Below are 22,672 nucleotides of genomic sequence, written 5' to 3'. Positions count from 1 at the left end.
CGTCTATTGGCCGTCATCATCACCCTCTCCTTATTTTTCTCACTCTACTAATTACGCATTTCTCTGCATCCACTGAATTCCTTCTTTACAAATAATTTCCTGTCTCTCTCTTTACATTTTAAAACACAATTGTGTTATTTTTTTCTCATAAACTTTGAAATAAAAATATAATTTTTTAAAGTATGTTTAATTTTGTTGTTGTGAAGTGCCTCAAGAGTTTTATCTTGAGAGGCGTTATATAAAATGTAGTTTTACTATTTATTTCTATACATTTTTTTATAGTCATTCATTATCCCATTTCTAGAATTTTTTCAAAATAATCCACCACTAACTTAAAACAAACAGAGGCAAAATTATAATATTCCTGGTAGAGGTTTTTACGCAGCTATTTACCTTTCAGATGATTCTCCATGAAAAAAACCTAAAATCCCCTTTCGTTACTCATACTTCTTCCAAATATAGCATAAATAGTTCGACTAGCATCGATTCATGTCGACTTAGCATTCAAGCTAATGCTACATTAGCCAATAGGACACCAAGCATACAAAGCTTGTTTGCTCTATTACTTCTTTCAGTGAAAGATAGATTATAAGTAAATTTATCCGAAAAACAATAAATAACTTACCTGTCTAAAAGATACTTTGCCAACTCTTCATCCATTTTCAGGCCGTGTAGATCACGAAAATCTCTCCATCGTGTGTAAAACAATCTCCAATGTAAATTCTACTCGACTGTCTTAAACGTCTTACAGCCACTTTTGAAGAAGGGCTTTTAAACTTTTTAAATGTTTTTTGAGATGTGGAAGGCAGTCGAGGAATTGGTAATTTGGGGTTTTGTTGCTCCATGTTTCTGCAGTAAACCGAGTGAGGCACGTGACACTGTTGTGCACGCTGAGACCTGCTCGTGCTCGATGATTGACAGCTGCACCCTGGTGGTAACGCAGCGCTATTGGTCAACGCGTTAGGCTTGCAGAAATATTGGCTGAGCTCTACAGGACAGGGGAGGGACTTAGGAGAAAATTGAAATATTAAAGATTATTTACTTTTTTTAATAAAATTGGGTCAGATGGTCAAAATCAAACATCTTTAAAGTTATTCTACATTTAAATGTTGCAGACTGTGCCTTTAAGCAAAACTGAAACACTAATATAAAGAATATATATATATATATATATATATATATATATATATATATATAATTTTTTTTCTCTCCCTTTGAATCTGGGAGGGTGGAACCCCAGCTCCAGCTATGGACGAGCCCCCAGGGGGCCCAACTTGATATTTTTTCATGGGGCCCAAAATCTCTGGCAGCCCCCCTGACCACGCCTACTAAACATCCCCCCAGCCTGGTATTATCTTCAGCTGACCTAAAATACAGCTGATCTCAAACATCGGATGCAAACTTGAGCCATCCAATTTGAAGACATTCAACAAGCTAAAACAGGTCAGAATTTAATCATACATTAATTTATGACAAAAAAGCATACTGAGGTAAATAAAAACAGGAAATGTGTTGCAGTGACAGGTAAGTTAGTTGAGTACTACTGTTTTTGTTTTCTTTTAGTTGAAAGTGTTTAGCTTTTATTTTCAGATTTTCCCAATCAGTGCATTTAGAAGCTTGTAGTAAAATGTGTTTCGGTTTACATTTAATGTCGTCTTGTGATCTTGAAACTTTTTAACTTTCACGAGTCTTTCGATTTGCTTTTTAATATGTTACTGATAAACCTTCGCTGGGTCAGCAGATGGGGGAGTCTTTCATTAGGATGAATGTAACAAAGGGATTTTCTTAAATTTCTCTTTTATCAGATTTATTTTTCAAAGTATCATGGCTACTTAATAACTTTGTACAAAGACACCCACACCTAATTTTATGCTGTTTAAAGTTAGAAAATATGCAAAGGAAAAGAAAAGATTTCTATACCCGTGTGCAATCATTGAGGCTCAGTCACTGATCAGCCAGCTCACACCTGATTGAATCAGGATACAAACTGAACTTTAGCCAAAGTAAAACCTCACGTCTGGGTAAACATTGCTCAGTAGGGTTGCTGCATGCATTCTTTGTTAAGAATGAAGTAAAAAGTGAAAAGGAAACTACCAAACACTGCTTTCTGCTCCACTCTCATGGTCAAGTTCAGGTGGGGCTTCTCGCTCACAGAATATCAACTAACAGGAATTCATACAGGAATGAACAAGGTGCCACTTTCTTTTTTTTATTGTTATAGAAGTAGGTCATATCTCTGAGTAATGCTGGAGTCACCAACAAACTTTTAATGTCATTTTTGGGTATGTGAAAAGGGAAAAAGGATAAAATTACTTTCAAAAAACATCCATTCATCCATTTTCAGCCACTTATCAGGGTTGCGGGGGCAGCATAAGTAGGGAGGCCCAGACTTCCCTCTCCCCATCTACTTGGGCCAGCTCCTCCGAGGGAATCCCAAGGCGTTCCCCGGCCAGCCGAGAAACATAGTCTCTCCAGCGTGTCCGGAGTCTTCCTTTAGGTCTTCTCCCGGTTGGACGTTCCCAGAAACTCTCACCAGGGACGCATTCAGGAGGCATCCAACCAGATGCCCAACCTTTCAAAAACCAAGAAATTTTTTTTAATGTTCTAATGAAAGGACATTAAACTGAAGATGTTTTTTTTACAGATATGTTACTTATTATCTTATTAGAAAGCAAATCATTAAATCTTAATCTGGATACTTTGAAGTCAGAGGTGGTTTAGTGTGATTTTGGAAAAAAGGTTTAAGAGATTGAATCATTAAATGTTGTCTTTCTGTTGTTTCCTTGCAGCTTCATCATGGTGTTTAGAGTAGCAGTGATCGGAGCGGGCCCCTCAGGTCTGACCAGCATCAAGGCGTGTCTAGATGAGGGCTTGGAGCCAACCTGCTTTGAAAGCAGTGATGATATGGGTGGTCTGTGGAAGTTCAAGGCAAGTCATCACTTTTTCAAAAAGAACATTTTTCTTGCCCGCAAATAGTTTGTGTGAAAATCAATTAAAAGTTATCAGATTTTGGCACCACCCCGTCTGTCTTGAGTCTTCTTGTTATATCATAACTGTATCCCCGCAGGAAGTCTCAGAGCCCAACAGGGCCAGTATCTATCATTCCCTCACCATCAATTCCTCCAAAGAGATGATGTGCTACAGCGACTTCCCCATCCCAGCTGATTATCCCAACTACATGCACCACTCTAAAATCCTGAAATACTTCAGGATGTATGCAGAGCACTTCAAACTACTTGAACACATTTGCTTCCAGGTAAAAACAGAAGAAAGATTCCCAAAGTAGTTTAAATAGAAATCTGACAAATCTTAAAGTTCAACTGATATTTTTAGACCTCAGTGAAGAAAGTCACACAGAGGCCAGATTTCTCTCGCACTGGCCAGTGGGAGGTGGTCACGGAGAATAAAGACGGACTAGAGGAGAGACACATCTTTGAAGCAGTTATCTGCTGCTCGGGTCACTACACCTATCCTAACCTGCCACTCAAAGACTTCCCAGGTAAATGTGTGTTAAAATAGATTTCATGTTCGGACAAAGGCAAGGCAACATTATCATGCTGTTTTGCAGGAATTGAGACATTTGAAGGAAACTACTTCCACAGTTGGGACTACAAAGGAACAGAGAACATGTATGGTAAGAGGGTGGTGGTCATCGGCATCGGTAACTCAGGAAGTGACATCGCTGTAGAAAGCAGCAAAGTGGCAGAGCAGGTTCTTGTTTCACTTGTCTTAAAACAGACTATGTCTCCAAAATCTGAATGGATGTTGATTTGGTTGCTTGTCCAACTGCAGGTGTATATGAGCACTCGTCGTGGTGCCTGGGTCATCCGCCAGGTTTCTGATAATGGCCTACCTGTGGACATGAAGTACAACACAAGATTTGTTCACATCCTGTTTCAGCTGCTGCCAGTCAACATCCTAAACTGGATAAGCGAGAAAAAAATCAACTCCATGTATGATCACACCATGTACGCTCTTAAACCCAAACACAGGTAGGTGCTGTTAGGATTAGGTTCCTGGGGGAAAACTGAAAAATCCTTTAAAGGCACAATGTGTAAAACCGTTCGACTCTTTAGTTCCATGCTGTTCAGCGATGGTATTGCAGTTACGGTAGACCCAACACATTCTCACACCCGAAGCGTGGAAAAATGACGCTGGGTGACCAAGCGTTTGTTTCCGACGCGTTGGGAGTCCCAACGAGTCGGGCTTGATGAGGTCCCAACAAATTTGACGTGTCTTTCCATTCCGTTTTTTTTTTTTCTTTTTTTTTTTTTGTAATTCAAACTAACCAAGTACAGCAACAGTGTATACATTCTCTTCTTCTTCATAGTTGGTTTGGTAGACTTCATGCTTCCAGGGCGTACTGCTGCTGTTTCCTTTGGTCTTGTCAAAGTGCAAATGCTATACGCTATATTATATTTTGTATAAAAGCAGCTAAACAGCAGCACAATGATGCTTGACTATGGAGTGTTGACCACAGTAAATAATGTAAAATTTCAAGACATGAGAAAAACTAATAGTAGACATTGGTGAGGAATATTAATGAAAAAGGACATGTTTGTGAATGGGATACACAGAATATGAAAGTAAACAAGTAAAATAATTACACATTGTGTTTTTAAGACTGTCATTAAAATATATCATCATGTCTACTTTGAACATCTTTTGTATGTCCGTTCTGTGTAATCCGTCAAATTCCATTGGTTCATTTCTAAACACATTGTAGGAAAGATTTGATTTACCTTTTAAGCTGACACGTTTTGGCTAACACTGTAGCCCTCCTCAGAGTGCCGCTGATGTTGGTGGCGGCGCTTCCTTCTCTGTTTATCTGCAGGCAGCAAACGCCAAAATAAAATTATGGAAACATTATGTGGATGACATTAGAAATCATTTCAAAGGGACAAACAGAGACACTAACAGAACACCTGAACAATACCAACGACACAACAACATAAAGTTTACATATGAGGAAGAAACAGAAAGCAGCATAACTTATGAACATGAAAATAACCAGGCAGAGAGACGGGACCCTGAACATGAATACATACAGGAAACCATCACACACAGAGACCAATATTTATTGTGGACATCAGAACATCCTACCGAACATAAAATGTCAGTGATCAAAACATTATACCACCAAGCATACATAATAACAGAAGAACGAGACTGCGGACAAGAGGACCAAAAGACAAACCAACACAAAGAATCAAAAATCCTGAAAGACAAGAACCAAACCCGGTAATAACCCTTCCATACATCAAAGGCATAACAGAAAAAATAAAAACAATGAAAAACACAACATAACCACACCAACAAAACCATACATGACAGTCAGAAAAAGACTAGTACATCCGAAAGACAAGATATCAGCAAGACATATGTGTGGAGTCATATACAAAATACCATGCTTACCTCTGGTATAAAACATACATAGGAGAAACCGGACGCCAACTCAACACATGAAAAATAGAACATAGAAAGGAGTGTGAGAAGGAACCAAATCGAAGACACAAGAGCAGTGAAAGAAGAAGCAGAAAATACAATAAAGAAATCAGCCATAACAGACCACTGCACAAGGGAGAATCATATAATGGACTGGGACAGAACATGGTTCATAAACACAGAACAACAAAAAAACAAAAGATGGATTCAAGAAGCCATAGAAACAAGGTGGGGTAGACCCAGGACCATAAACAAAGATGATGGAGTTTAAACATTGGATCGCTGATGGGACATTGTCATCGGCAAGGACGTTGCGGGCAGTAGAGGGTAACATCTTCCTCTGCTGCCAGTGGATAAACGAAGAAGGAAGAGATGCCTCCAACATTGGCGGTGCTCTGAAGAAGGCTACAGTGTTAGCCAAAACTTGTCAGTTTGAAAGGTAAAAAATCTTTAAAGTGCTGTGTTCAGAAAATAACCAAGCAATGGGATCATGTCTGCTGTTTTGTATGCATTTTGAAAGGTTCTTCAGTCAGATCCCAGTGGTCAATGATGACCTACCCCTGAAGATACTGTCAGGATCCGTCATCATCAAACCAAATGTGAAGGAAATCCATGGCTCCACGGTGGTGTTTGAGGATGGCAGCATTGCTGAAAAGGTCAGGATTGTCATAGATTTGTTTGCAAAACTTTTATTGGACTTTTAAGGTACAATATTTAAGAAATTTACGGTGAAGTAATCACAAAACAGTCCCTCTCAATCAGCGCTGGACTGACCATAGAGCATAGCGGGCAACTGCCCGCTGGGCCGACCCTTTCATCTTTTATGGGCCGGTGTCTGTTTTTTTTTTTTTTTTTCTTTTTTTTCCTGGCCTCTAGTTTTTGCGGACAACTTGCCCGCGCCGCCCCACGCGACGCCTCGTAAAAGTTGGTGGATTGGCCAATTGGTAATAATACACTCTGGGCTGGACCAATAGCCAGAGGTCTGATGCACCCGCCAGTTGTTTGTGAATCTCAGTAAACAGACAGACGACCTTTACAAAATGGAGAACAAAAAACGGAAAGGAGGAGCGGAGAAAATTAGACTAAAAAAGAAACTGGCCCTTCAGGCTGATGCTGGCACATGTGTTAAAATCTCATGTTTGGTAGTGAAGGTTCAAGTAAAATCAATTTAGGAAGTGATGGAGCCTCAGCCCAGCGACAGGTTGGAGAAGAAAAGAGGGAGGAGGAGGAGAAACCCGAGCCGGTGTTGTGCCATAAATTGACTCGCTGCCAAAAAATGATTAGCCACCGCGGGATCGCGCACGGTTAGGTAATTGCATTTCTAGACAAAATTCCCCAGGATTTCGCCCGAAAACTCAGCATATCTAGCAATATGGACATTCAGAAAGCAAAGATAACCTCTTCCGGTACTTAAACAGATGTTTATAGAGGATATTAGTGTGGCAGTGTTTGTGGCACCCTGCGCGGGAGCACGAGGACGTGCTTGTGGAAAGAGGAGGAAGATGTGGCAGTGTGAGCGTCCTGTCACAGTGTCCCGATTGATCATGCGCCCTGGCTACTGGGCTAAGGAAATGTCCCTTTGGCTGACTGGTTAGAGCGTATGACTCTCACCCGGGAGTCTGGGGATTGAATCCCGCCCGGGCGTTCGTTTCTCCACCTTGCCACATAAGTTTTTCCAGTTTGGAAGTTGTTTTAAGTGTTGCTATTTGTCTTAAACGTTCACAATGAGGATATATTAATCCTTTTTGCAATATTTGCGATTGAAAGATGGTTTGTGCCACAAACTTTGTGGTAAGAACTGGCTTTCTTTATGTTACAGCCTTGATACTAAAAAAATAAATAAACAATGTAAAATGGCACCCTGTATTGAATGTAAACGGAAATATAACAACATGGAAATAAACAATTCTCCAGCGATTTAATTTTTTCCCCTTCCTTTCTTTAGTCCACTTGACATGGAGCCACAGTTAACTAGTTTGGGGCACATTTTTACTTGAAAAAAAGTATTTAAAATGATCAAGCTTTGGCTTTAATGACACTGTGTAAGTTGCTATACATTACGTTGCTCTATTTAAAAGTAACAAGATAAAAGCACTTCAGCACATAAAATTAAGATTGTCACTTGCCAAATAGACTACACCCTCCCGTTTACCTATAAGAAACGCCTCAAAATATCTTTAAATTCTTTATTGATGATTTAATTGTAGACAACTAAAATGGCATTTTACTTGCCAGAAAGTGATTGAATCGCTAAGATTTTCATGGAGGCTAAAATTGACCAAATAAGGGTTTTATGTATTATCTGTTGATGTTACTGTACTCATACTGCCTACTGTATCATCAAAAACACCCCAAAATGGCAACAAAAAAAAAAGAAAAAAAAAAAGATAATTTCCCTTGCCAAAAATTGATTACAGTGTCCTGGTCACCTGTAAAGGGTAACATTTACCTAAATATTACTTTATTTATTATCTCTTGATGTTATTAGTGCCATCACAGGATGCTGGGTGTCTTTCACATTCATAAACACCTCAAAAATGGCAACAAATGATCATTTCCCTTGCCAAAAGTTGATTACAGTGTCCTGGTCACGTGTAAAGGGTTAAATTGACCTAAATATTACCTTATTTATTATCGCTTGATGTTATTAGTGCCATCACAGGATGCTGGGTGTCTTCCACATTCATAAACACCTAAAAAATGGCAACAAATGATCATTTCCCTTGCCAAAAATTGATCACAGAGTCCTGGTCACCCATAAAGGCTTAAATTGGCATAAATATTACTTCATTTATTATGATGCTGGGTGTGTTCCACAATCATATTCGAATAAACATGAAAATATTCTGTCCGAATATCTGTTTCTTGTTATAAATATAACAGCTAGAAGGATTTACAGTTAAAATAGGAGAAACACGTGACTCCCCAGGAAGGGTCGTAACACCACTTGCCTCATGCACATAAGTGAACAAATCAAAGCAGCATGGAGACACTCCGTCTCCAACCACCTCTCAGGCAGCAGCCTGCACTCCCAAGTTCTACATGTCACCAGAACATAAACAACCGCAACACAATAAAAGCAGTGTTATACAAAATGGAAGGCCTGTAGTGTTTATTCTCTTACAGTAACAACTTATCAATTTTTTGGAGGAATTTATTTGAGAATTTTTTGGTTTTTATTAATTGTGCAATAGAAAAGTAATCGCTAGATTAATCATCTAAATAGTCATTAGAATAGTCAACTATTCGATAAAATAATCGTCAGAATAATCATTTTAAAAATAATCAATTACCCCCAACCCTACTTTTTAGAATACCAGGATAGGAAGGATGGTGTAGGTTTACGTTTATTAGATTGATACATAAATACTACCAATAAGAAAGTGTACGTTGGTGTGTGTCAGAAACAGCGTAAGGCTTAATGTCTTTTCCAAAAAAAAACAGGTGATGGGCCGGTCTCCAGTCAAAATGCCCGGGCTGAATTTTTGTCCCAGTCCAGCCCTGCTCTCAGTCATGTTGGAAGGAAGATTACACTGAAACAGATTTCCTTCTCAGCCAGCCGGGGAGGGGGGTTGTCAGATTTTTTTCCTTTCAAAAAAGCTAAAGAGTCATTGTTTATCATCTGTGAGCACATGGGGTCGCACCTGCAATCTCTGCTGCATTGGTAATTGTATGTTGACACGAACAGTAAAAAATCTCCAGTGTTGTTTAAAGTTGTAGAACACTTGTTTAATCAATACATTTGCAATGGTCTCTTGTAGGAATGAAAGCCTTGTGAGTCATATTCTGGGGGTGGGGGTGGGGTGTGTGTGTGTGTGTGTGTGGGGGGGGGGGGGGGCTGATGTGCCTGTTTCAGGATCTAGAAGTGAGCCACATCACAGCTGACCTTCAGATAACAATATTTGGAGTCTTATTTTCTGATATTTGAACATCTTGCCTCAGATTGGATAACAGCAACACAACTCTACCACTGACTCTGTTTTCTTTGCAACATTGACATTTTATATCCTCAAATGACACAAGCCTGGAGGAGTTCTGCTGTGAGGTGGAGTTGCTAATGCTAATGGTAAGTTTATTCTAGTCAAGAAGTTCTGTTTGCTGGACGCTAAAACAACAATGGCCTTCCCAGTCACGAGTCAAGATGAATGGGTCCATTAATGTTAAGTGACAGTGTGACGTAGATCTATCAGGATTTTCAAATCCTTGAGGTTCACTGTCTGTTTTCCATCAGAAGCTAATGCAGGAAATAGGTGTAGGAGACTATTTCATGTTCAGCCTGCACGAAAAACCCAAAGTCACCGATTAGAAGCCATCCATCCATCCATCCATTGTATGAACCCGCTTTGTCCACGTAGGGTCACGGGGGGGCTGGTGCCTATCTGCAGCGGTCAATGGGCAACCAGGCGGGGTACACCCTGGACAGAGGATTAGAATCAGAAATAAGAAAGAAATAAATAAATTAGTTTTTTTAGTGTACCATATCTGTCACGATATGGTGTTGGAGGACCCAAATATGCAGTACCAAGGATGACACGAGGCAGGGATGAAGGTTAAGTAAAATCCTTTATTTAAAAGGAGAGCCAAAAATAAAGTAAATCCAAGGCTGTGAGCCAAAATCCAAAAACCAGATTAAGATCTGGAAATCCAAAAAACTGGTTTATACACAGAGAAACAAGACTGACAGAACTACAAACAATGGACCGACAAGAACAATGAAACAAGGAGAGGCTTTATACACTGGGGTTGGAGTGATAGGAGACGAGGAGCAGGTGTGTGGAGTGAGGGCTGGAGGGCAGGTGACAATAATTACCTAAATGGGGAAACAGAACCAAAGGAGGCCAGATAAACCTAAAACTACAAATCCAAACTAAAAGGCTGCGGGAAGGACTAACACACACACACACACAGAGAGAGAGAGAGAGAGAGAGAGAGAGAGACATACGAAAATAACTCACACACACAAACTGGGCTGGGGAACAAGAGGCTGGAGCTGCAACTGGAGGGACAGAGGGTAACTAAATGAACACTGGACCTGAGGGAATGACAAAAAGGCCTACAAACAGAAGACACAACATAGAGACGCAGATAAAGGACACATGAGGGCGCTATGAGACACAGAAGGGAAACTAGAGAGGATGGGGAAACATCAGGAAACACATAAAGGAGGGGGCAGACACAGACCATGACAATATCTTTAAAAAAAACAGTAAATTAAGCAGCCCAGAATTATTTCTTGAACCCTTAAGAAGACACTATCAGGTGAAGATGGCTAGAGGCTAATGCTGAGCTATTGCTACAGGCAAATTGGAAACAAATCTCAAGCTACTTTTTCAATGACCAACAACTCAGTATTACAGGAAAATGTGTGTGTGAAGTGAATAATGAGCCAATTGTGGCATTTTACCTCCTTTAATGAGTCCTTCAGTACCAGCTTAGTGGTGGGCTGGTATGAGTGTCTTGCCTGAGACTGGGACATTGTGGGTTCAAATCCTTAATTGGGTCATACTCAAGTCTTTAAAGATGGGACCCAACGCCTCCCTACTTCACACAGCGTTAAGGGGTTCAATAGGCGGCTGAACCATCAAATAGTCCCCGAGCGCGGCCGTGTCCACAGATCACAGCTCCCCCAAGGGATGGGTCAAATGCAGAGAACACCAGTGTGTGAGGTAACTAATGGGACTTTTATCTTAATCAGCAAGACTGCAAACAACTGCACTCAATCTAAAGCTGGAGGCATACTACCGTAATAAGTATACTACATGTACCCCCTACCGTAAAACACTCATGAATGCTAACACCAGTTATAACAAAGTATTTTTCTACTTATCTGGACTGGGCGAAGCGTGGTGGGAGACAAGGATGGTGGTGTTCCACACACGAAGGAAGACTGGCTAGAGTTTAAGGAAAATGGGTAAATAGTGGTTCCGTGAAATGATGGCGTTGACGAGGCGTGAGAGAGAAGTTGAGCAGAGTGGCTGAGGAGTTAGTTAGGCACTTGTGTCAGGACTGATTGGGAAGCTGATACATGTAACATGGACCAGGAGCTCATGCATGAAAACCACACAAAGACTTAGCACTGAGTGAGAGGTGAGTGAATCCTTTGAATTATTTGGGAGGTGGACCTCCGCCCCACAGCAGGCGGGGGAAGCTGGCTATCTTGCTCAGCTAATGCTGGTTGAGCCTGTTGAGTTCCTGATATTATCAACTTAGTGCGTATGACTCGTCTTCGTTGTTGACCTAGAATTTTCTGGTGCTGAGCCGTAGCTGGTAACAACCATGAAACTCATGGAATAGTAATGAGAAAGTCCCTGTTTGTATAGAAATATGAACTGCAGACCCAACATTTGACCACAGGATGTCCTTTTTTCTTCATACATATTGCACCTTTAAGCACAATTTTAACAGACTCATCTGTTATTTTTACGACAGGTGGATACAATCGTGTTTGCCACAGGGTACAACTATGACTTCCCCTATTTGCCAAACAATGTCATGTACAAGTCAGGGCATCGTGTTGGTCTGTATAAGCATGTTTTCCCTCCAAATTTGGAGCATCCAACTCTGGCTCTTGTGGGTTTCATTCATTCTTGGGGTTCCGTCATGCCTCAGGCTGAAATGCAGGTTCGCTGGGTGGCACGTGTCTTCAAAGGTGAGATTTTAAAACAGGTACCTATTCTTTCAAAAGGCATTTATCCACCAAATTAACTAGATATGCACACACCCCCCCCCCCACCCCTTATTATTTTCTTTTTTTTTTTTTTTGCTTTCAAGGACTCAAGCAGCTGCCTTCAAACCAGTCCATGATCAAGGCTGTTGAAAAGGACACCAAAGACATTGAGAAAAAGTACAACATCTTCTCCATTATTTTTTAATTACCATCTTATTATAAATAAAAGGAGAAAATGCTTTGTAAAAGGAAAACAATTAAATTTAAAATGAATCACCATAACCTGTCAAAAACAAGGTTCTGCAGTCTGAAAGTTTTGAGTTTAGGCACAAAAGTGGCTGCATATCTGAGGAGGGATCACAGAGAGGAGTTAGTCTAAAGCAGGGGTTCCCAAACTTCTTTAGCCGCGCACCCCCTTCTATGTCCCAACCATGTTGACACACCCCCCAGCCCCACACCAGGGCATGGCTATATATCTATATCTATATATATATCTATATATAGATATAGATATAGATATAGATATATATATATATATATATATATATATAGATATATCTATATATAGATATAGATATATATAGATATATATATATAGATATAGATATATATATATATATATAGATATATAGATAGATGATAGATAATAGATAGATAGATAATAGATAGAAGATAGATAGATAGATAGATATCCATATATATATATATGTGTGGCACCTTCCTACCGGGTGGGTGGGCTATATTATATATCTACCAAATACAAAATCCCACCCAAGGATTACACCAGGTAAATTGAGAGCGTCTGCCAGAGATCAAAGGAATCAGCCATTAACCACCGCACCGGGGTTTATTGAAAATTCTAATTAAAACATCATTTAAAAAAACCAGGTTAGGACAGTCACTATAAACGGTTGTCAGAACTGGGCCGGAGAGTCTGCAGCCTTATCTGGACGCTGCGGGGCAGATTCCTCCTCCTTGGGGACGCTTGTCTGCCGCGCTGGTTTCCTCTTCCCTGATAGCTCGCCTCCTCCTTCAAGACGCGCGTCTGCCGCACCGCCGTTTCCCTCGATCGGCCACTTCCTCTTCCCTCGATAGCTCGCCTCCTCCTTCAAGACGCGCGTCTGCCGCAGAGGAATACCCTGCCCACATCTCCATGAAGCCTCGTCACAGACGATCGGTGTCGTTTCACCCAGCGATTCCCTGCTTGCTGCCACCGTCTCCACCAAAAAAACAGACGCTCCTAATCTGCCACCGGTGCAGATAATTGCTCCGCTCCGGATGTCATCTGTCCAAGCTCATCAAAGTAAAATCACACACCCTCCCAGTTTCCTGGGTTCCCCAAAATAAAAGCATTCCATGCACTAAACTAAATAAAAAAGAATACACACTAAAAACACACCACACTAGAAGGAAAACCACAATAAAACAGACTTTGCCCGTATGACATCCCCCCACTTCTTGACGTCGTCAGTCCCTGTGACGTGAACAGTTCAATCCCCATATCTGTCTGGTGGCTTGCCAAAATTAGGCCGAGCAGAGCGCCGCACTGCTTCCTGTGGTCCATCTTGGGGAGCCCCGTGTGGAGCTAGGGGAAAAAACCCATAGAACAATGGTTCCGGCCACTTTAGAGTCTCTAAAAGCCTTTGACTGCCTGCTTCAGGCTCCGCTACCGGTGGTAAAATGTCTACAGGGGGTGCTGTACACGGCTTCAATGCATTCCTATGCACCGTCTGCTGGCGACCACCTTTTTCAGGTTGCACCCGATAAACCACCCCCATCTCTCCCACCTTGTCCAAAATCACAAAAGGATCATTTCCCCACCATGTACACAGTTTCCCTCTGCCCTGCCTGTTTCTCTCCCGCACCCACACTCGTTCTCCTGGCAGCAGGGGCATGGCCTTGGCCTTCTTATCATAATGCTGTTTCGACTGAGAAGCTGCCTCGCTCATCTTTTGCCCCGCTATATTATAAGCGGTGGAAAGTCTCCGCTGGTGCTCATTTACCCACCCACTCAGCTCGTGACGTACCTCTTGGGGGCCAACCCCCAGCTCTAGATCTACCGGGAGTCTCAAATGCCTGCCAAACATGAGAAAAGAGGGCGCATAACCGGTGGAGCTGTGTGTTGTGTTGTTATACGCATGTACCAGCTCAGAAATGTATTCCGGCCAGCGGTTCTGCTTGGCTGTCTCCAATGAGCGAAGCATGTCTAGCAATGTCTGGTTGAACCGCTATGTACCACCATTCCCTGCTGGATGGTATGGCGTTGTGCGACTCTTAATTACACCATAGGTGTCACAGAGCTGCTTCATTAAGGCAGACTCAAAGTTGGGGCCTTGATCCGAATGGAAACGGGCTGGGCAGCCAAAAGGTTGAATTACATGCGTCCACAGAGCCCTCACTGTGGTCTGCGCCGTCTGTTCTCTAGTAGGGATGGCCCAAGCAAACCGGGTGAACAGATCTGTAGCAACAAGTATGTTTTGGAAAACATCAGTAGGCCGACCAAGCGATAAGAAGTCTAACCCTATCACTTCTAAGGGGTAGGACACCACCACAGGGTTCAAAGGAGCCCTCAATTCTACCTTCTCTCTCTGTAAACTACAGGCGACACAACCCTGATGGTAACGACGTACCTCCCCCTCTTGGTCTGGCCAGTAGAACTTTTGTCTGACCCGGGCCAGGGTCCGGTCCACACCAGCATGGGCAGCTGCCTCGTGGATTCTCATCCAAACCTCTCTATGTCGAGAGCTGGGACATACAATCTGGTAGTGCTCCTCATTGGTGCGGGGCTCGATCACCCTCCGGCACAGTAAATTGCCCTTATTCACAAGCCTCTTCTGTTGTTGTAGCAACTTCTGGGCCGTGCGGGACATAGCTTGTCGCTCTGCTCTCGAGGGTCTCGTTTGTCGGTCCACGTACTCTTTAACCAGCCGGATATCTGGGTCATTGGCTTGAGCCAGCTCCCATTCACCATCAGCCCAATCTTCACTTCCCCCATCAGGGGCAAGCTCCACGGCTGCCGAAAATGCAGCCTCCGCATCGGAGGGTTCATCATCCGAGGTGGGCACTGGGAACCTGGACAAGGCATCAGCATTCGTGTTGCTTTTCCCGGGACGATACTTGATGCTGTAGTTAAAAGAGGCAAGCTGAGCAACCCAGCGCTGTTCCGTTGCCCCCAGGCGGGCTGTCTGCAGATGGGCAACAGGATTATTGTCAGTATATACCAAGAACGTTGCACCAGTCAAATAATCCTTAAACTTCTCGGTTACTGCCCACTTGAGTGCCAAAAGCTCCAATTTGAAGGAGCTATAGTTCGCGTCATTACGCTCAGCTGGGTGCAAGCTACGGCTAGCATAGGCTATGACACGTTCCTGCCCCGTTTGTACTTGAGCCAGCACTGCTCCCAGCCCCTGGTTACTTGCATCTGTGTACAAAATGAATGGCAACGAATAATCAGCGTATGCCAGGACTGGGGCCTGGATAAGCGCTGTCTTCAGTGCGTCAAAGGCCACTTGGCACTCAGGGGACCATCGTACTGCCCGGGTCTCCGTCCCCTTGTTAATAGGGGCGCCAGCGAGCAGTGCATTCAGCGGCCGGGCAATTTTTGCAAATCCCGCTACAAAGCGTCTGTAGTAGCCGGCCAGTCCCAAAAAGGCCCGCACTTGTCGCACAGTAGAGGGGGGCGGCCAATCCCTCACCGCCGAGATCTTATCTGGGTCAGGTCTTACCCCTCTTTGATCTACCACGTGGCCCAAAAATTTCACCTCACGTTGCAGTAGTTTACACTTGTCCAGCCGTAGCTTCAATCCGTGCTGCCACAGCCTTTGGAGTACCCCGTCCAGATGCTGTAGGTGAGAGGAGAAATCGGGTGAGTAAATAATGATGTCATCCAAGTACACCAACAGTGACTCTGCCATCTGACCACTTAAACACTGCTGCATAAGTCGCTGGAAAGTGGCGGGGGCATTACACAATCCGAACGGCATGCGTTCAAATTCAAACAACCCAAGTGGAGTGGTAAAAGCAGTCTTCTCCCTGTCCTGAGGATCCATTTCGACCTGCCAGTACCCACTGGCCAGGTCAAGGGTAGAAAACCACTCTGCTCGGTTCAGACTGGTCAGAGTCTCCTCTATCCTAGGCAAAGGAAAGGCATCTTTATGAGTTACTGCGTTCAATTTCCTATAATCGACACAGAATCTCCAACTGTTGTCTTTTTTCTTCACCAGGACTATGGGTGCAGCCCAGGGGCTACAGCTCTCTCTAATCACTCCTCTCTCCAGCATATCTGACAACAGGGATTTCACCTCTCTGTACATGAGGGGAGGGAGAGGTCGATATCGCTCCCTAATAGGTGCTGCCCCACCAGTGTGGATTTGGTGTTTTACGGCCTCTGTCCGCCCAAAGTCTTCATCATGCTTCGCAAAAACTTTTTCCCACTTCTGCAGCAAGGCACACAGATCCTCCTGTTGAGCTTCAGACAAATCTGGCCGGTTAGTTAGATCTCTCACCCTTTGTGGAAGCTCACTTTGTTCTGTAGGCACTGCTGCATCCACCAACGCCACTTCAACCGCTCCATCCTCCTCCAGGGACAGGCTCAGATCACGAGGTCCATGAACATCCGTCTCATCCATGTGGTACAGCTTTCCCAGCTTCTCGTACCGGCCAATAGACAGGCTGTAAGGGTGGGGGTTGCAAACACGCACCGGAATTCTGCCATTTCTTACAATGGCCAGTGTCCTGGCCACGCCCACCTTACTGGTCTCTGATGTCGGGTCTAACAGGGCACAGTAGTCTGCTCCTCGTGGGCCCCTCCGCGCCCGGCCCCAAACCAGCATCTCACTTCTCGGTGGGATCCTTATAGGGCCCCGACGGGCCAGCCGCACAAATCCAAGCAGCCCATCCTCGGCCACAGTAGCTTCAATACGCCTGCAGGTTGCAAAGGCATCCTTCCAGGCCTTCTGATGCTTTATCGGTGATGGGCATGGGGCAACCGCTGCAGAACTCTTAAACAGGGCCTTCCAGCAAGCAGTCACAATGTTCATGCCTATAATGAGCGGGTGTGTACAATGTTCATCCTTAACAATAATAACGCCCCGCCCAGGTATGCTAATGCCCTCCACTTCAAAGTCCAACACTGCATAGCCAGTATAGGGGATCTCTAATCCATTGGCTGCTCTCAATTGGAAGAATACAGGGGTCTTCTCAGATTTAATTCCAGTAAAATATTTTTCTAGGAGACTCTGTTGCATTAAAGTTACTTGGGAACCCGTATCCAGCAACCCCTGGAGCTGGACTCCCTCAATGGTCACCCCTATGGTAGGACTTTGTCCAACAAACGTCTCAGTGGCCCCTTTTCCCTCTGGTGGTGAATCAGCCACCCCTGCCCCCCGGACCTCAGCAGCAGGGATGGTTAGTTTAAAGGAGGCGGTGAAGCATTTGGCTCCCAACAGAACCTGGCTATGTGGCCTGGACATCTACATCTGTGGCAGATTGGTCGACCCTGTGCATCCCGGTCGTTGGCATATGACGTGGACCGCCGCCTCTCCCTCTCAAACCTTGAGGGTTGTGGAGCAACTGCTGCGGGTTGGAGAAGTGATTTAACCTCCCTCACCAATTCCTGGGTAAGCTCTCCCATCTGCGCCTTCACGTCCTCCATAATCTCCCTCTTTAGGGCCTTCTTCCAGCCAGGTCCCTGTGATGATTTGGGGGAAGCACATGGGTTACTCACAGCTGAACATGTCGCCTCAGTCGGCGTGTTTCCGTACTCTGCATCAAGTAATAGTGCCTCCTGACGGATAGCAGCAAAATCCCCCTCAGGGTTACGGCGAGCATAAACCTTTAAGGCCTGGGCCAGGGGACCCTCCTGTAACCCCAACAACAGCTGGTCCCGTAAGGCTATATCTGAGGGGGAGTCGTCGGGGTCATGTCGCCGCAACCTACAATGTAGCTCACGCAACCTCAAAATAAAAGAAGATACAGTCTCACTTGGCTTCTGGGTGCAACCGAAAAACTGAGACCTTAACACCGCGGTTGGAGTGCGGTCTCCATACAAGGAATCTAAATAGTTAAGGATTTTACGGACTTGATCTTTTTCCTTCTCTTCCAAAACACTGACCTGACGTTTGGCTTCCCCAGCCAGCGCCCCCAATACAATATCAACCTTCCTGGGTTCTGCCAACTCCTGTGTCCCTAGCAACCCGGTTATCTGTTCCTTCCAGTCACAGTATTTTAAGTCCTCCCCATGTCCTTTAAATTTTGGAAGCCAAGGGGCCCCTGGGTAAACAGGCATCATCATGGCTAATTTATTTGGCTCCAACAGCCGCTCCCAAAGCCTGGATCCTGCCAACAACGCCAAATGTGGCACCTTCCTACCGGGTGGGTGGGCTATATTATATATCTACCAAATACAAAATCCCACCCAAGGATTACACCAGGTAAATTGAGAGCGTCTGCCAGAGATCAAAGGAATCAGCCATTAACCACCGCACCGGGGTTTATTGAAAATTCTAATTAAAACATCATTTAAAAAAACCAGGTTAGGACAGTCACTATAAACGGTTGTCAGAACTGGGCCGGAGAGTCTGCAGCCTTATCTGGACGCTGCGGGGCAGATTCCTCCTCCTTGGGGACGCTTGTCTGCCGCGCTGGTTTCCTCTTCCCTGATAGCTCGCCTCCTCCTTCAAGACGCGCGTCTGCCGCACCGCCGTTTCCCTCGATCGGCCACTTCCTCTTCCCTCGATAGCTCGCCTCCTCCTTCAAGACGCGCGTCTGCCGCACCGCCGTTTCCCTCGATCGGCCGCTTCCTCCTGCAGATCAGTCACTGGCTCGGCCGCGTCACCGCGCCACGCTGTCGTCCTCCTCTGTCGCGGGTCCACCTGTCAGTGAATTTAACGGCAGTCACTGCTCGATCACACACCGCGGGTCACACCTTGTCACAGGGCCGCTACTCACACGCCAGGGCAGAGGAATACCCTGCCCACATCTCCATGAAGCCTCGTCACAGACGATCGGTGTCCTTTCACCCAGCGATTCCCTGCTTGCTGCCACCGTCTCCACCAAAAAAACAGACGCTCCTAATCTGCCACCGGTGCAGATAATTGCTCCGCTCCGGATGTCATCTGTCCAAGCTCATCAAAGTAAAATCACACACCCTCCCAGTTTCCTGGGTTCCCCAAAATAAAAGCATTCCATGCACTAAACTAAATAAAAAAGAATACACACTAAAAACACACCACACTAGAAGGAAAACCACAATAAAACAGACTTTGCCCGTATGACATATATATATATATAGATATCTATATAGACATATATATCTGTATATCTATCTATCTATCTATCTATATCTATCTATATCATCTATCTATCTATATCTATATCTATATCTATCTATATCTATATCTATCTATATATATATATATATATATATATATATATCTATATATATATATATATATATATATATATATATATATCAGACGTCACGCTAAACAAGGAGTTGGCAACCTGTTCCCATCAAAGAGCCATTATTACCCGTTTCCCACAGTAAAGAAAACACTGGGAGCCACAGCAGCCACGGCGTTGTGGGCGGGGCCTACCCTCAGACAGCAGAGCGCTGCTCACAACAGGTGACAGCAGCCAGTACCGGTCGCTCGTGTACGTCAAAGCTATTTTTCATAAGACGATAATCAATAAAACGATTTATATAAAGTGGATCCGGAAGTTGTAGCCCGACTCTGCCTACAACATTTTGATATTTTTCACCCTGTTGGTGGTTTTACTGAGCAGGTGCCGCTTTTGTCATACGTTTCTTTTTAAAACATGTTTAGACTGTTCAGAATACAAATCCAGGCTCTGTCACGTTTGATTGTTGTAATTAAACTTTGTAGGTGGGGAAGGTCAGAAAAGGATCCGATCAATTTGTTTTTCCCACATTTACAGCGACGGAGATTACGGTGCAGTGCGCCCGGCTCTGGTGTTAATCAAGTTAAATTTGTAACAATTTTCAAAAGAAAACAAAACAGTTAAAAGCAGGGCTTGTGTTGACCGGACAGTTCCCGTATTTGGCCGTTTATTTTGACGGAGAAAGAATAGAAAGAATTACCCCGACGCATGCAGACGAACTGACACTTAATTCGTTTCGCACATCGCAGATGTAGCTAAATAACTCAAGAAAAGATTTCCTTCTGAACATCTGAGCTGGACACCACTCAGCGCAGCTCGCTGTCAGCATGTACGTACGGTGCACAGCGAGCTGAAGATGTGGAGAGGGGCTTGGAGCACGTTGCAGAACCAGAGCGCATGCAGGAAGATTCCTCCGACTGAAGCGAGAGTTTTCCAAACCCGGACTCTCAGAGAGACTTGTCACTTAGAAAATGTTCCCTGATGATGAAACTTTGGCTGAATTGTGCTTGTTCCTGTCTCCAATGTGGCGTCTGAGGAGAGTCCCAGAATCTCACATCGTCTTCAGCTCAAAAAGCGCCGATATGATTACGCACAAGCGTGACGCGTCAACCCGGTCACACAGTAGACCGGGTTGGACCTGTTCAGGTTTACGCAGACAATCTTTACATTTAGAATTAGCTTACGGATGTAAAATTTATGCAGTAAAATATAAAGCATTTTATTTAAATATCCATTCATTATTTTACAAGCACAGAGAGCCGCATCCGATGGATGGAAGAGCCGCATGCGGCTCCAGAGCCGCGGATTGCCGACCCCTGAGCTAGGGCATGTGCGGAGGACACACACACACACACACACACACACACACACACACACAAGCAAAATATACTTGTTTTCAATTACGTTTATTGGGCCCACTTACATTTTCTTAGGCCCACACACAAATGAGTTTCTGGCTAGCTAATGGTGACTTTTGACAGACTTCTTTGAGCTCTGCAGCCATTACACTTTTCACCTCGCGCACCACACTTTGGGAATCCCTGGTCTAAAGTCATAGTTACACAGAGATTTCTTGGTCCACTGGTTTTACACAAACGTTACTTACCCCAGCCAACCAGCAGGTGATGGTAAAACACCCTGATAAGATACAAGGAGATCCACAGGTTGATAAAATGCCATACATTTCTTCTTTTTGCTTGTATAACAGCATTTTTGGGTTGTTTCCTCAGCTACGTCGTGTCCAAGTCGACACCTCTGCAGGTGGACTTTGTTTCCTATATGGACGACATAGCTGGAGAAATTGGCGTTCGGCCCAGTCTCCTCTGGCTCCTCTTCACAGACTACCTACTGTTCAAGAGGGTGTTATGGGGACCTGTCACTGCTTACCAGTACCGGTTAACAGGACCAGGCAAATGGGAGGGGGCCAGGGAGGCAATCATCACCCAGTTTGACAGAGTGTACCAGCCCCTTAAGACCAGAAAGGTCTGAATGGATTCAAAACTAACGATCTAATATTATTTTAACACACTGACTGCTTTGCTAATGCAATTGTTACATTTCTTTGTGCCATGCAGGTACCTGAGAAGGAACCATCCCTGTCTGGCCTATTGATGAAGCTGAGCCTGGCGGTCCTGGCTGTAGGAGGAGCTGTGTACTATGCAATCCAGATGCTTTATCCAACTTTCACCCACCGACAGTCTAAATAGGCATTATTGGTCAACTGATGAGAGAGAAACTCAGATATATTTTACTAACATGCACATTTTTTGCTAAAAAAATTAATTCATGTTTGTTTTGTGATGCTGATTATTAAGATTACGTAAGCATCTGAACTATGAGCACCTAATAGGAAAATCATTGTATCTTCATTTTTACTTTAAGTCCTTGAATTGCAATAAATATTTCACTAAATAAACTTCAGACTAAGTATACGAGCTTTGGTTTTCTTGAACACAACAAACTTCATGTTGGTTGTTGCTGTACTATATTTACAAATTGTCTTCAAATGAGACTTTTTTCTCTTGACAAAATCCTATATCTTTACCAGCTGATAGTGTGTGAAACCACACTGACTTAGAATTTAGAATAATGCTGTCAAAACAAAAGAGAACATAGAAAGTAAATGTAATTTAGTTTTAGATGTAGCTAGTTGAAGCTGCTATAGCAAGTTTGGAAATCATGTTAACTTAAAACAATTTTTCATGCCTCTTCTAACATAGTATAGCTATAAATATATTGTTGACATTTAAAAATAAAGAATAATCATGTGATTCTGTCACATTTGTCTAAAATCCTCCACCAATTGTGGTCCAAAAGCACCTATTGCAGCTTTGAATCTCATGACTTTACTATAAATGGGGAAAAGGGAAACCATGACTTAACATTCAAAAGGTTTGAATGTTTTTTTTTTCTTTTCTTTTATTATTTTTTTACAAAGATTCTTTGGGAAACTTTTGAATAAGTACAATTATTCCAGACTTTTGCAGTATTATCAGATTGTAGTAGCAGAAATCATTAAATTTAAATTTGCTTCTACGAGCTGCAGGTCATTTGTAATTTTGGAGCCTTGAACAAAACTTAAAATACAGCTTTTGTTCCTTGTTCTTTTAAGAACTGATATATTTTATGACAGCATGAGTAATTAGAATCTGATAAAGG

At 43.5% G+C, this 22,672-nt stretch overlaps 1 protein-coding gene across 4 annotated transcripts; it reads left to right on the top strand.

Annotated features, from left to right (window-relative positions):
• The first annotated feature begins 1,337 nt into the window (after window positions 1-1,337).
• On the top strand, window positions 1,338-22,297 carry LOC107374648 (flavin-containing monooxygenase 5). Of its 4 annotated transcripts, none has more exons than XM_070554070.1 (11): window positions 1,338-1,443; window positions 2,790-2,928; window positions 3,068-3,256; window positions 3,334-3,499; window positions 3,569-3,711; window positions 3,793-3,992; window positions 5,966-6,101; window positions 11,875-12,094; window positions 12,217-12,289; window positions 21,244-21,496; window positions 21,589-22,297. In XM_070554070.1, exons 2-11 carry the CDS (start codon window positions 2,797-2,799, stop codon window positions 21,718-21,720), a joined length of 1,644 nt encoding a protein of 547 aa, XP_070410171.1. In that variant the 5' UTR covers window positions 1,338-1,443; window positions 2,790-2,796; the 3' UTR covers window positions 21,721-22,297. The 4 variants fall into 4 exon arrangements, with proteins under 4 accessions (XP_070410171.1, XP_070410173.1, XP_070410174.1 ...); XM_070554071.1 differs by lacking the exon at window positions 1,338-1,443 and adding an exon at window positions 2,088-2,192; XM_070554072.1 differs by lacking the exons at window positions 11,875-12,094; window positions 12,217-12,289 and having other exon boundaries at window positions 1,339-1,443; window positions 21,589-21,677.
• Window positions 22,298-22,672: the final 375 nt, after the last annotated feature.

The sequence above is a fragment of the Nothobranchius furzeri genome, chromosome 8 (genome assembly GCF_043380555.1).
Source record: "Nothobranchius furzeri strain GRZ-AD chromosome 8, NfurGRZ-RIMD1, whole genome shotgun sequence".
Classification (NCBI taxonomy): Eukaryota; Metazoa; Chordata; class Actinopteri; order Cyprinodontiformes; family Nothobranchiidae; genus Nothobranchius; species Nothobranchius furzeri.
Note: the sequence above shows the minus strand (reverse complement) of the source record. Positions and strands in the feature narration are given on the sequence as shown.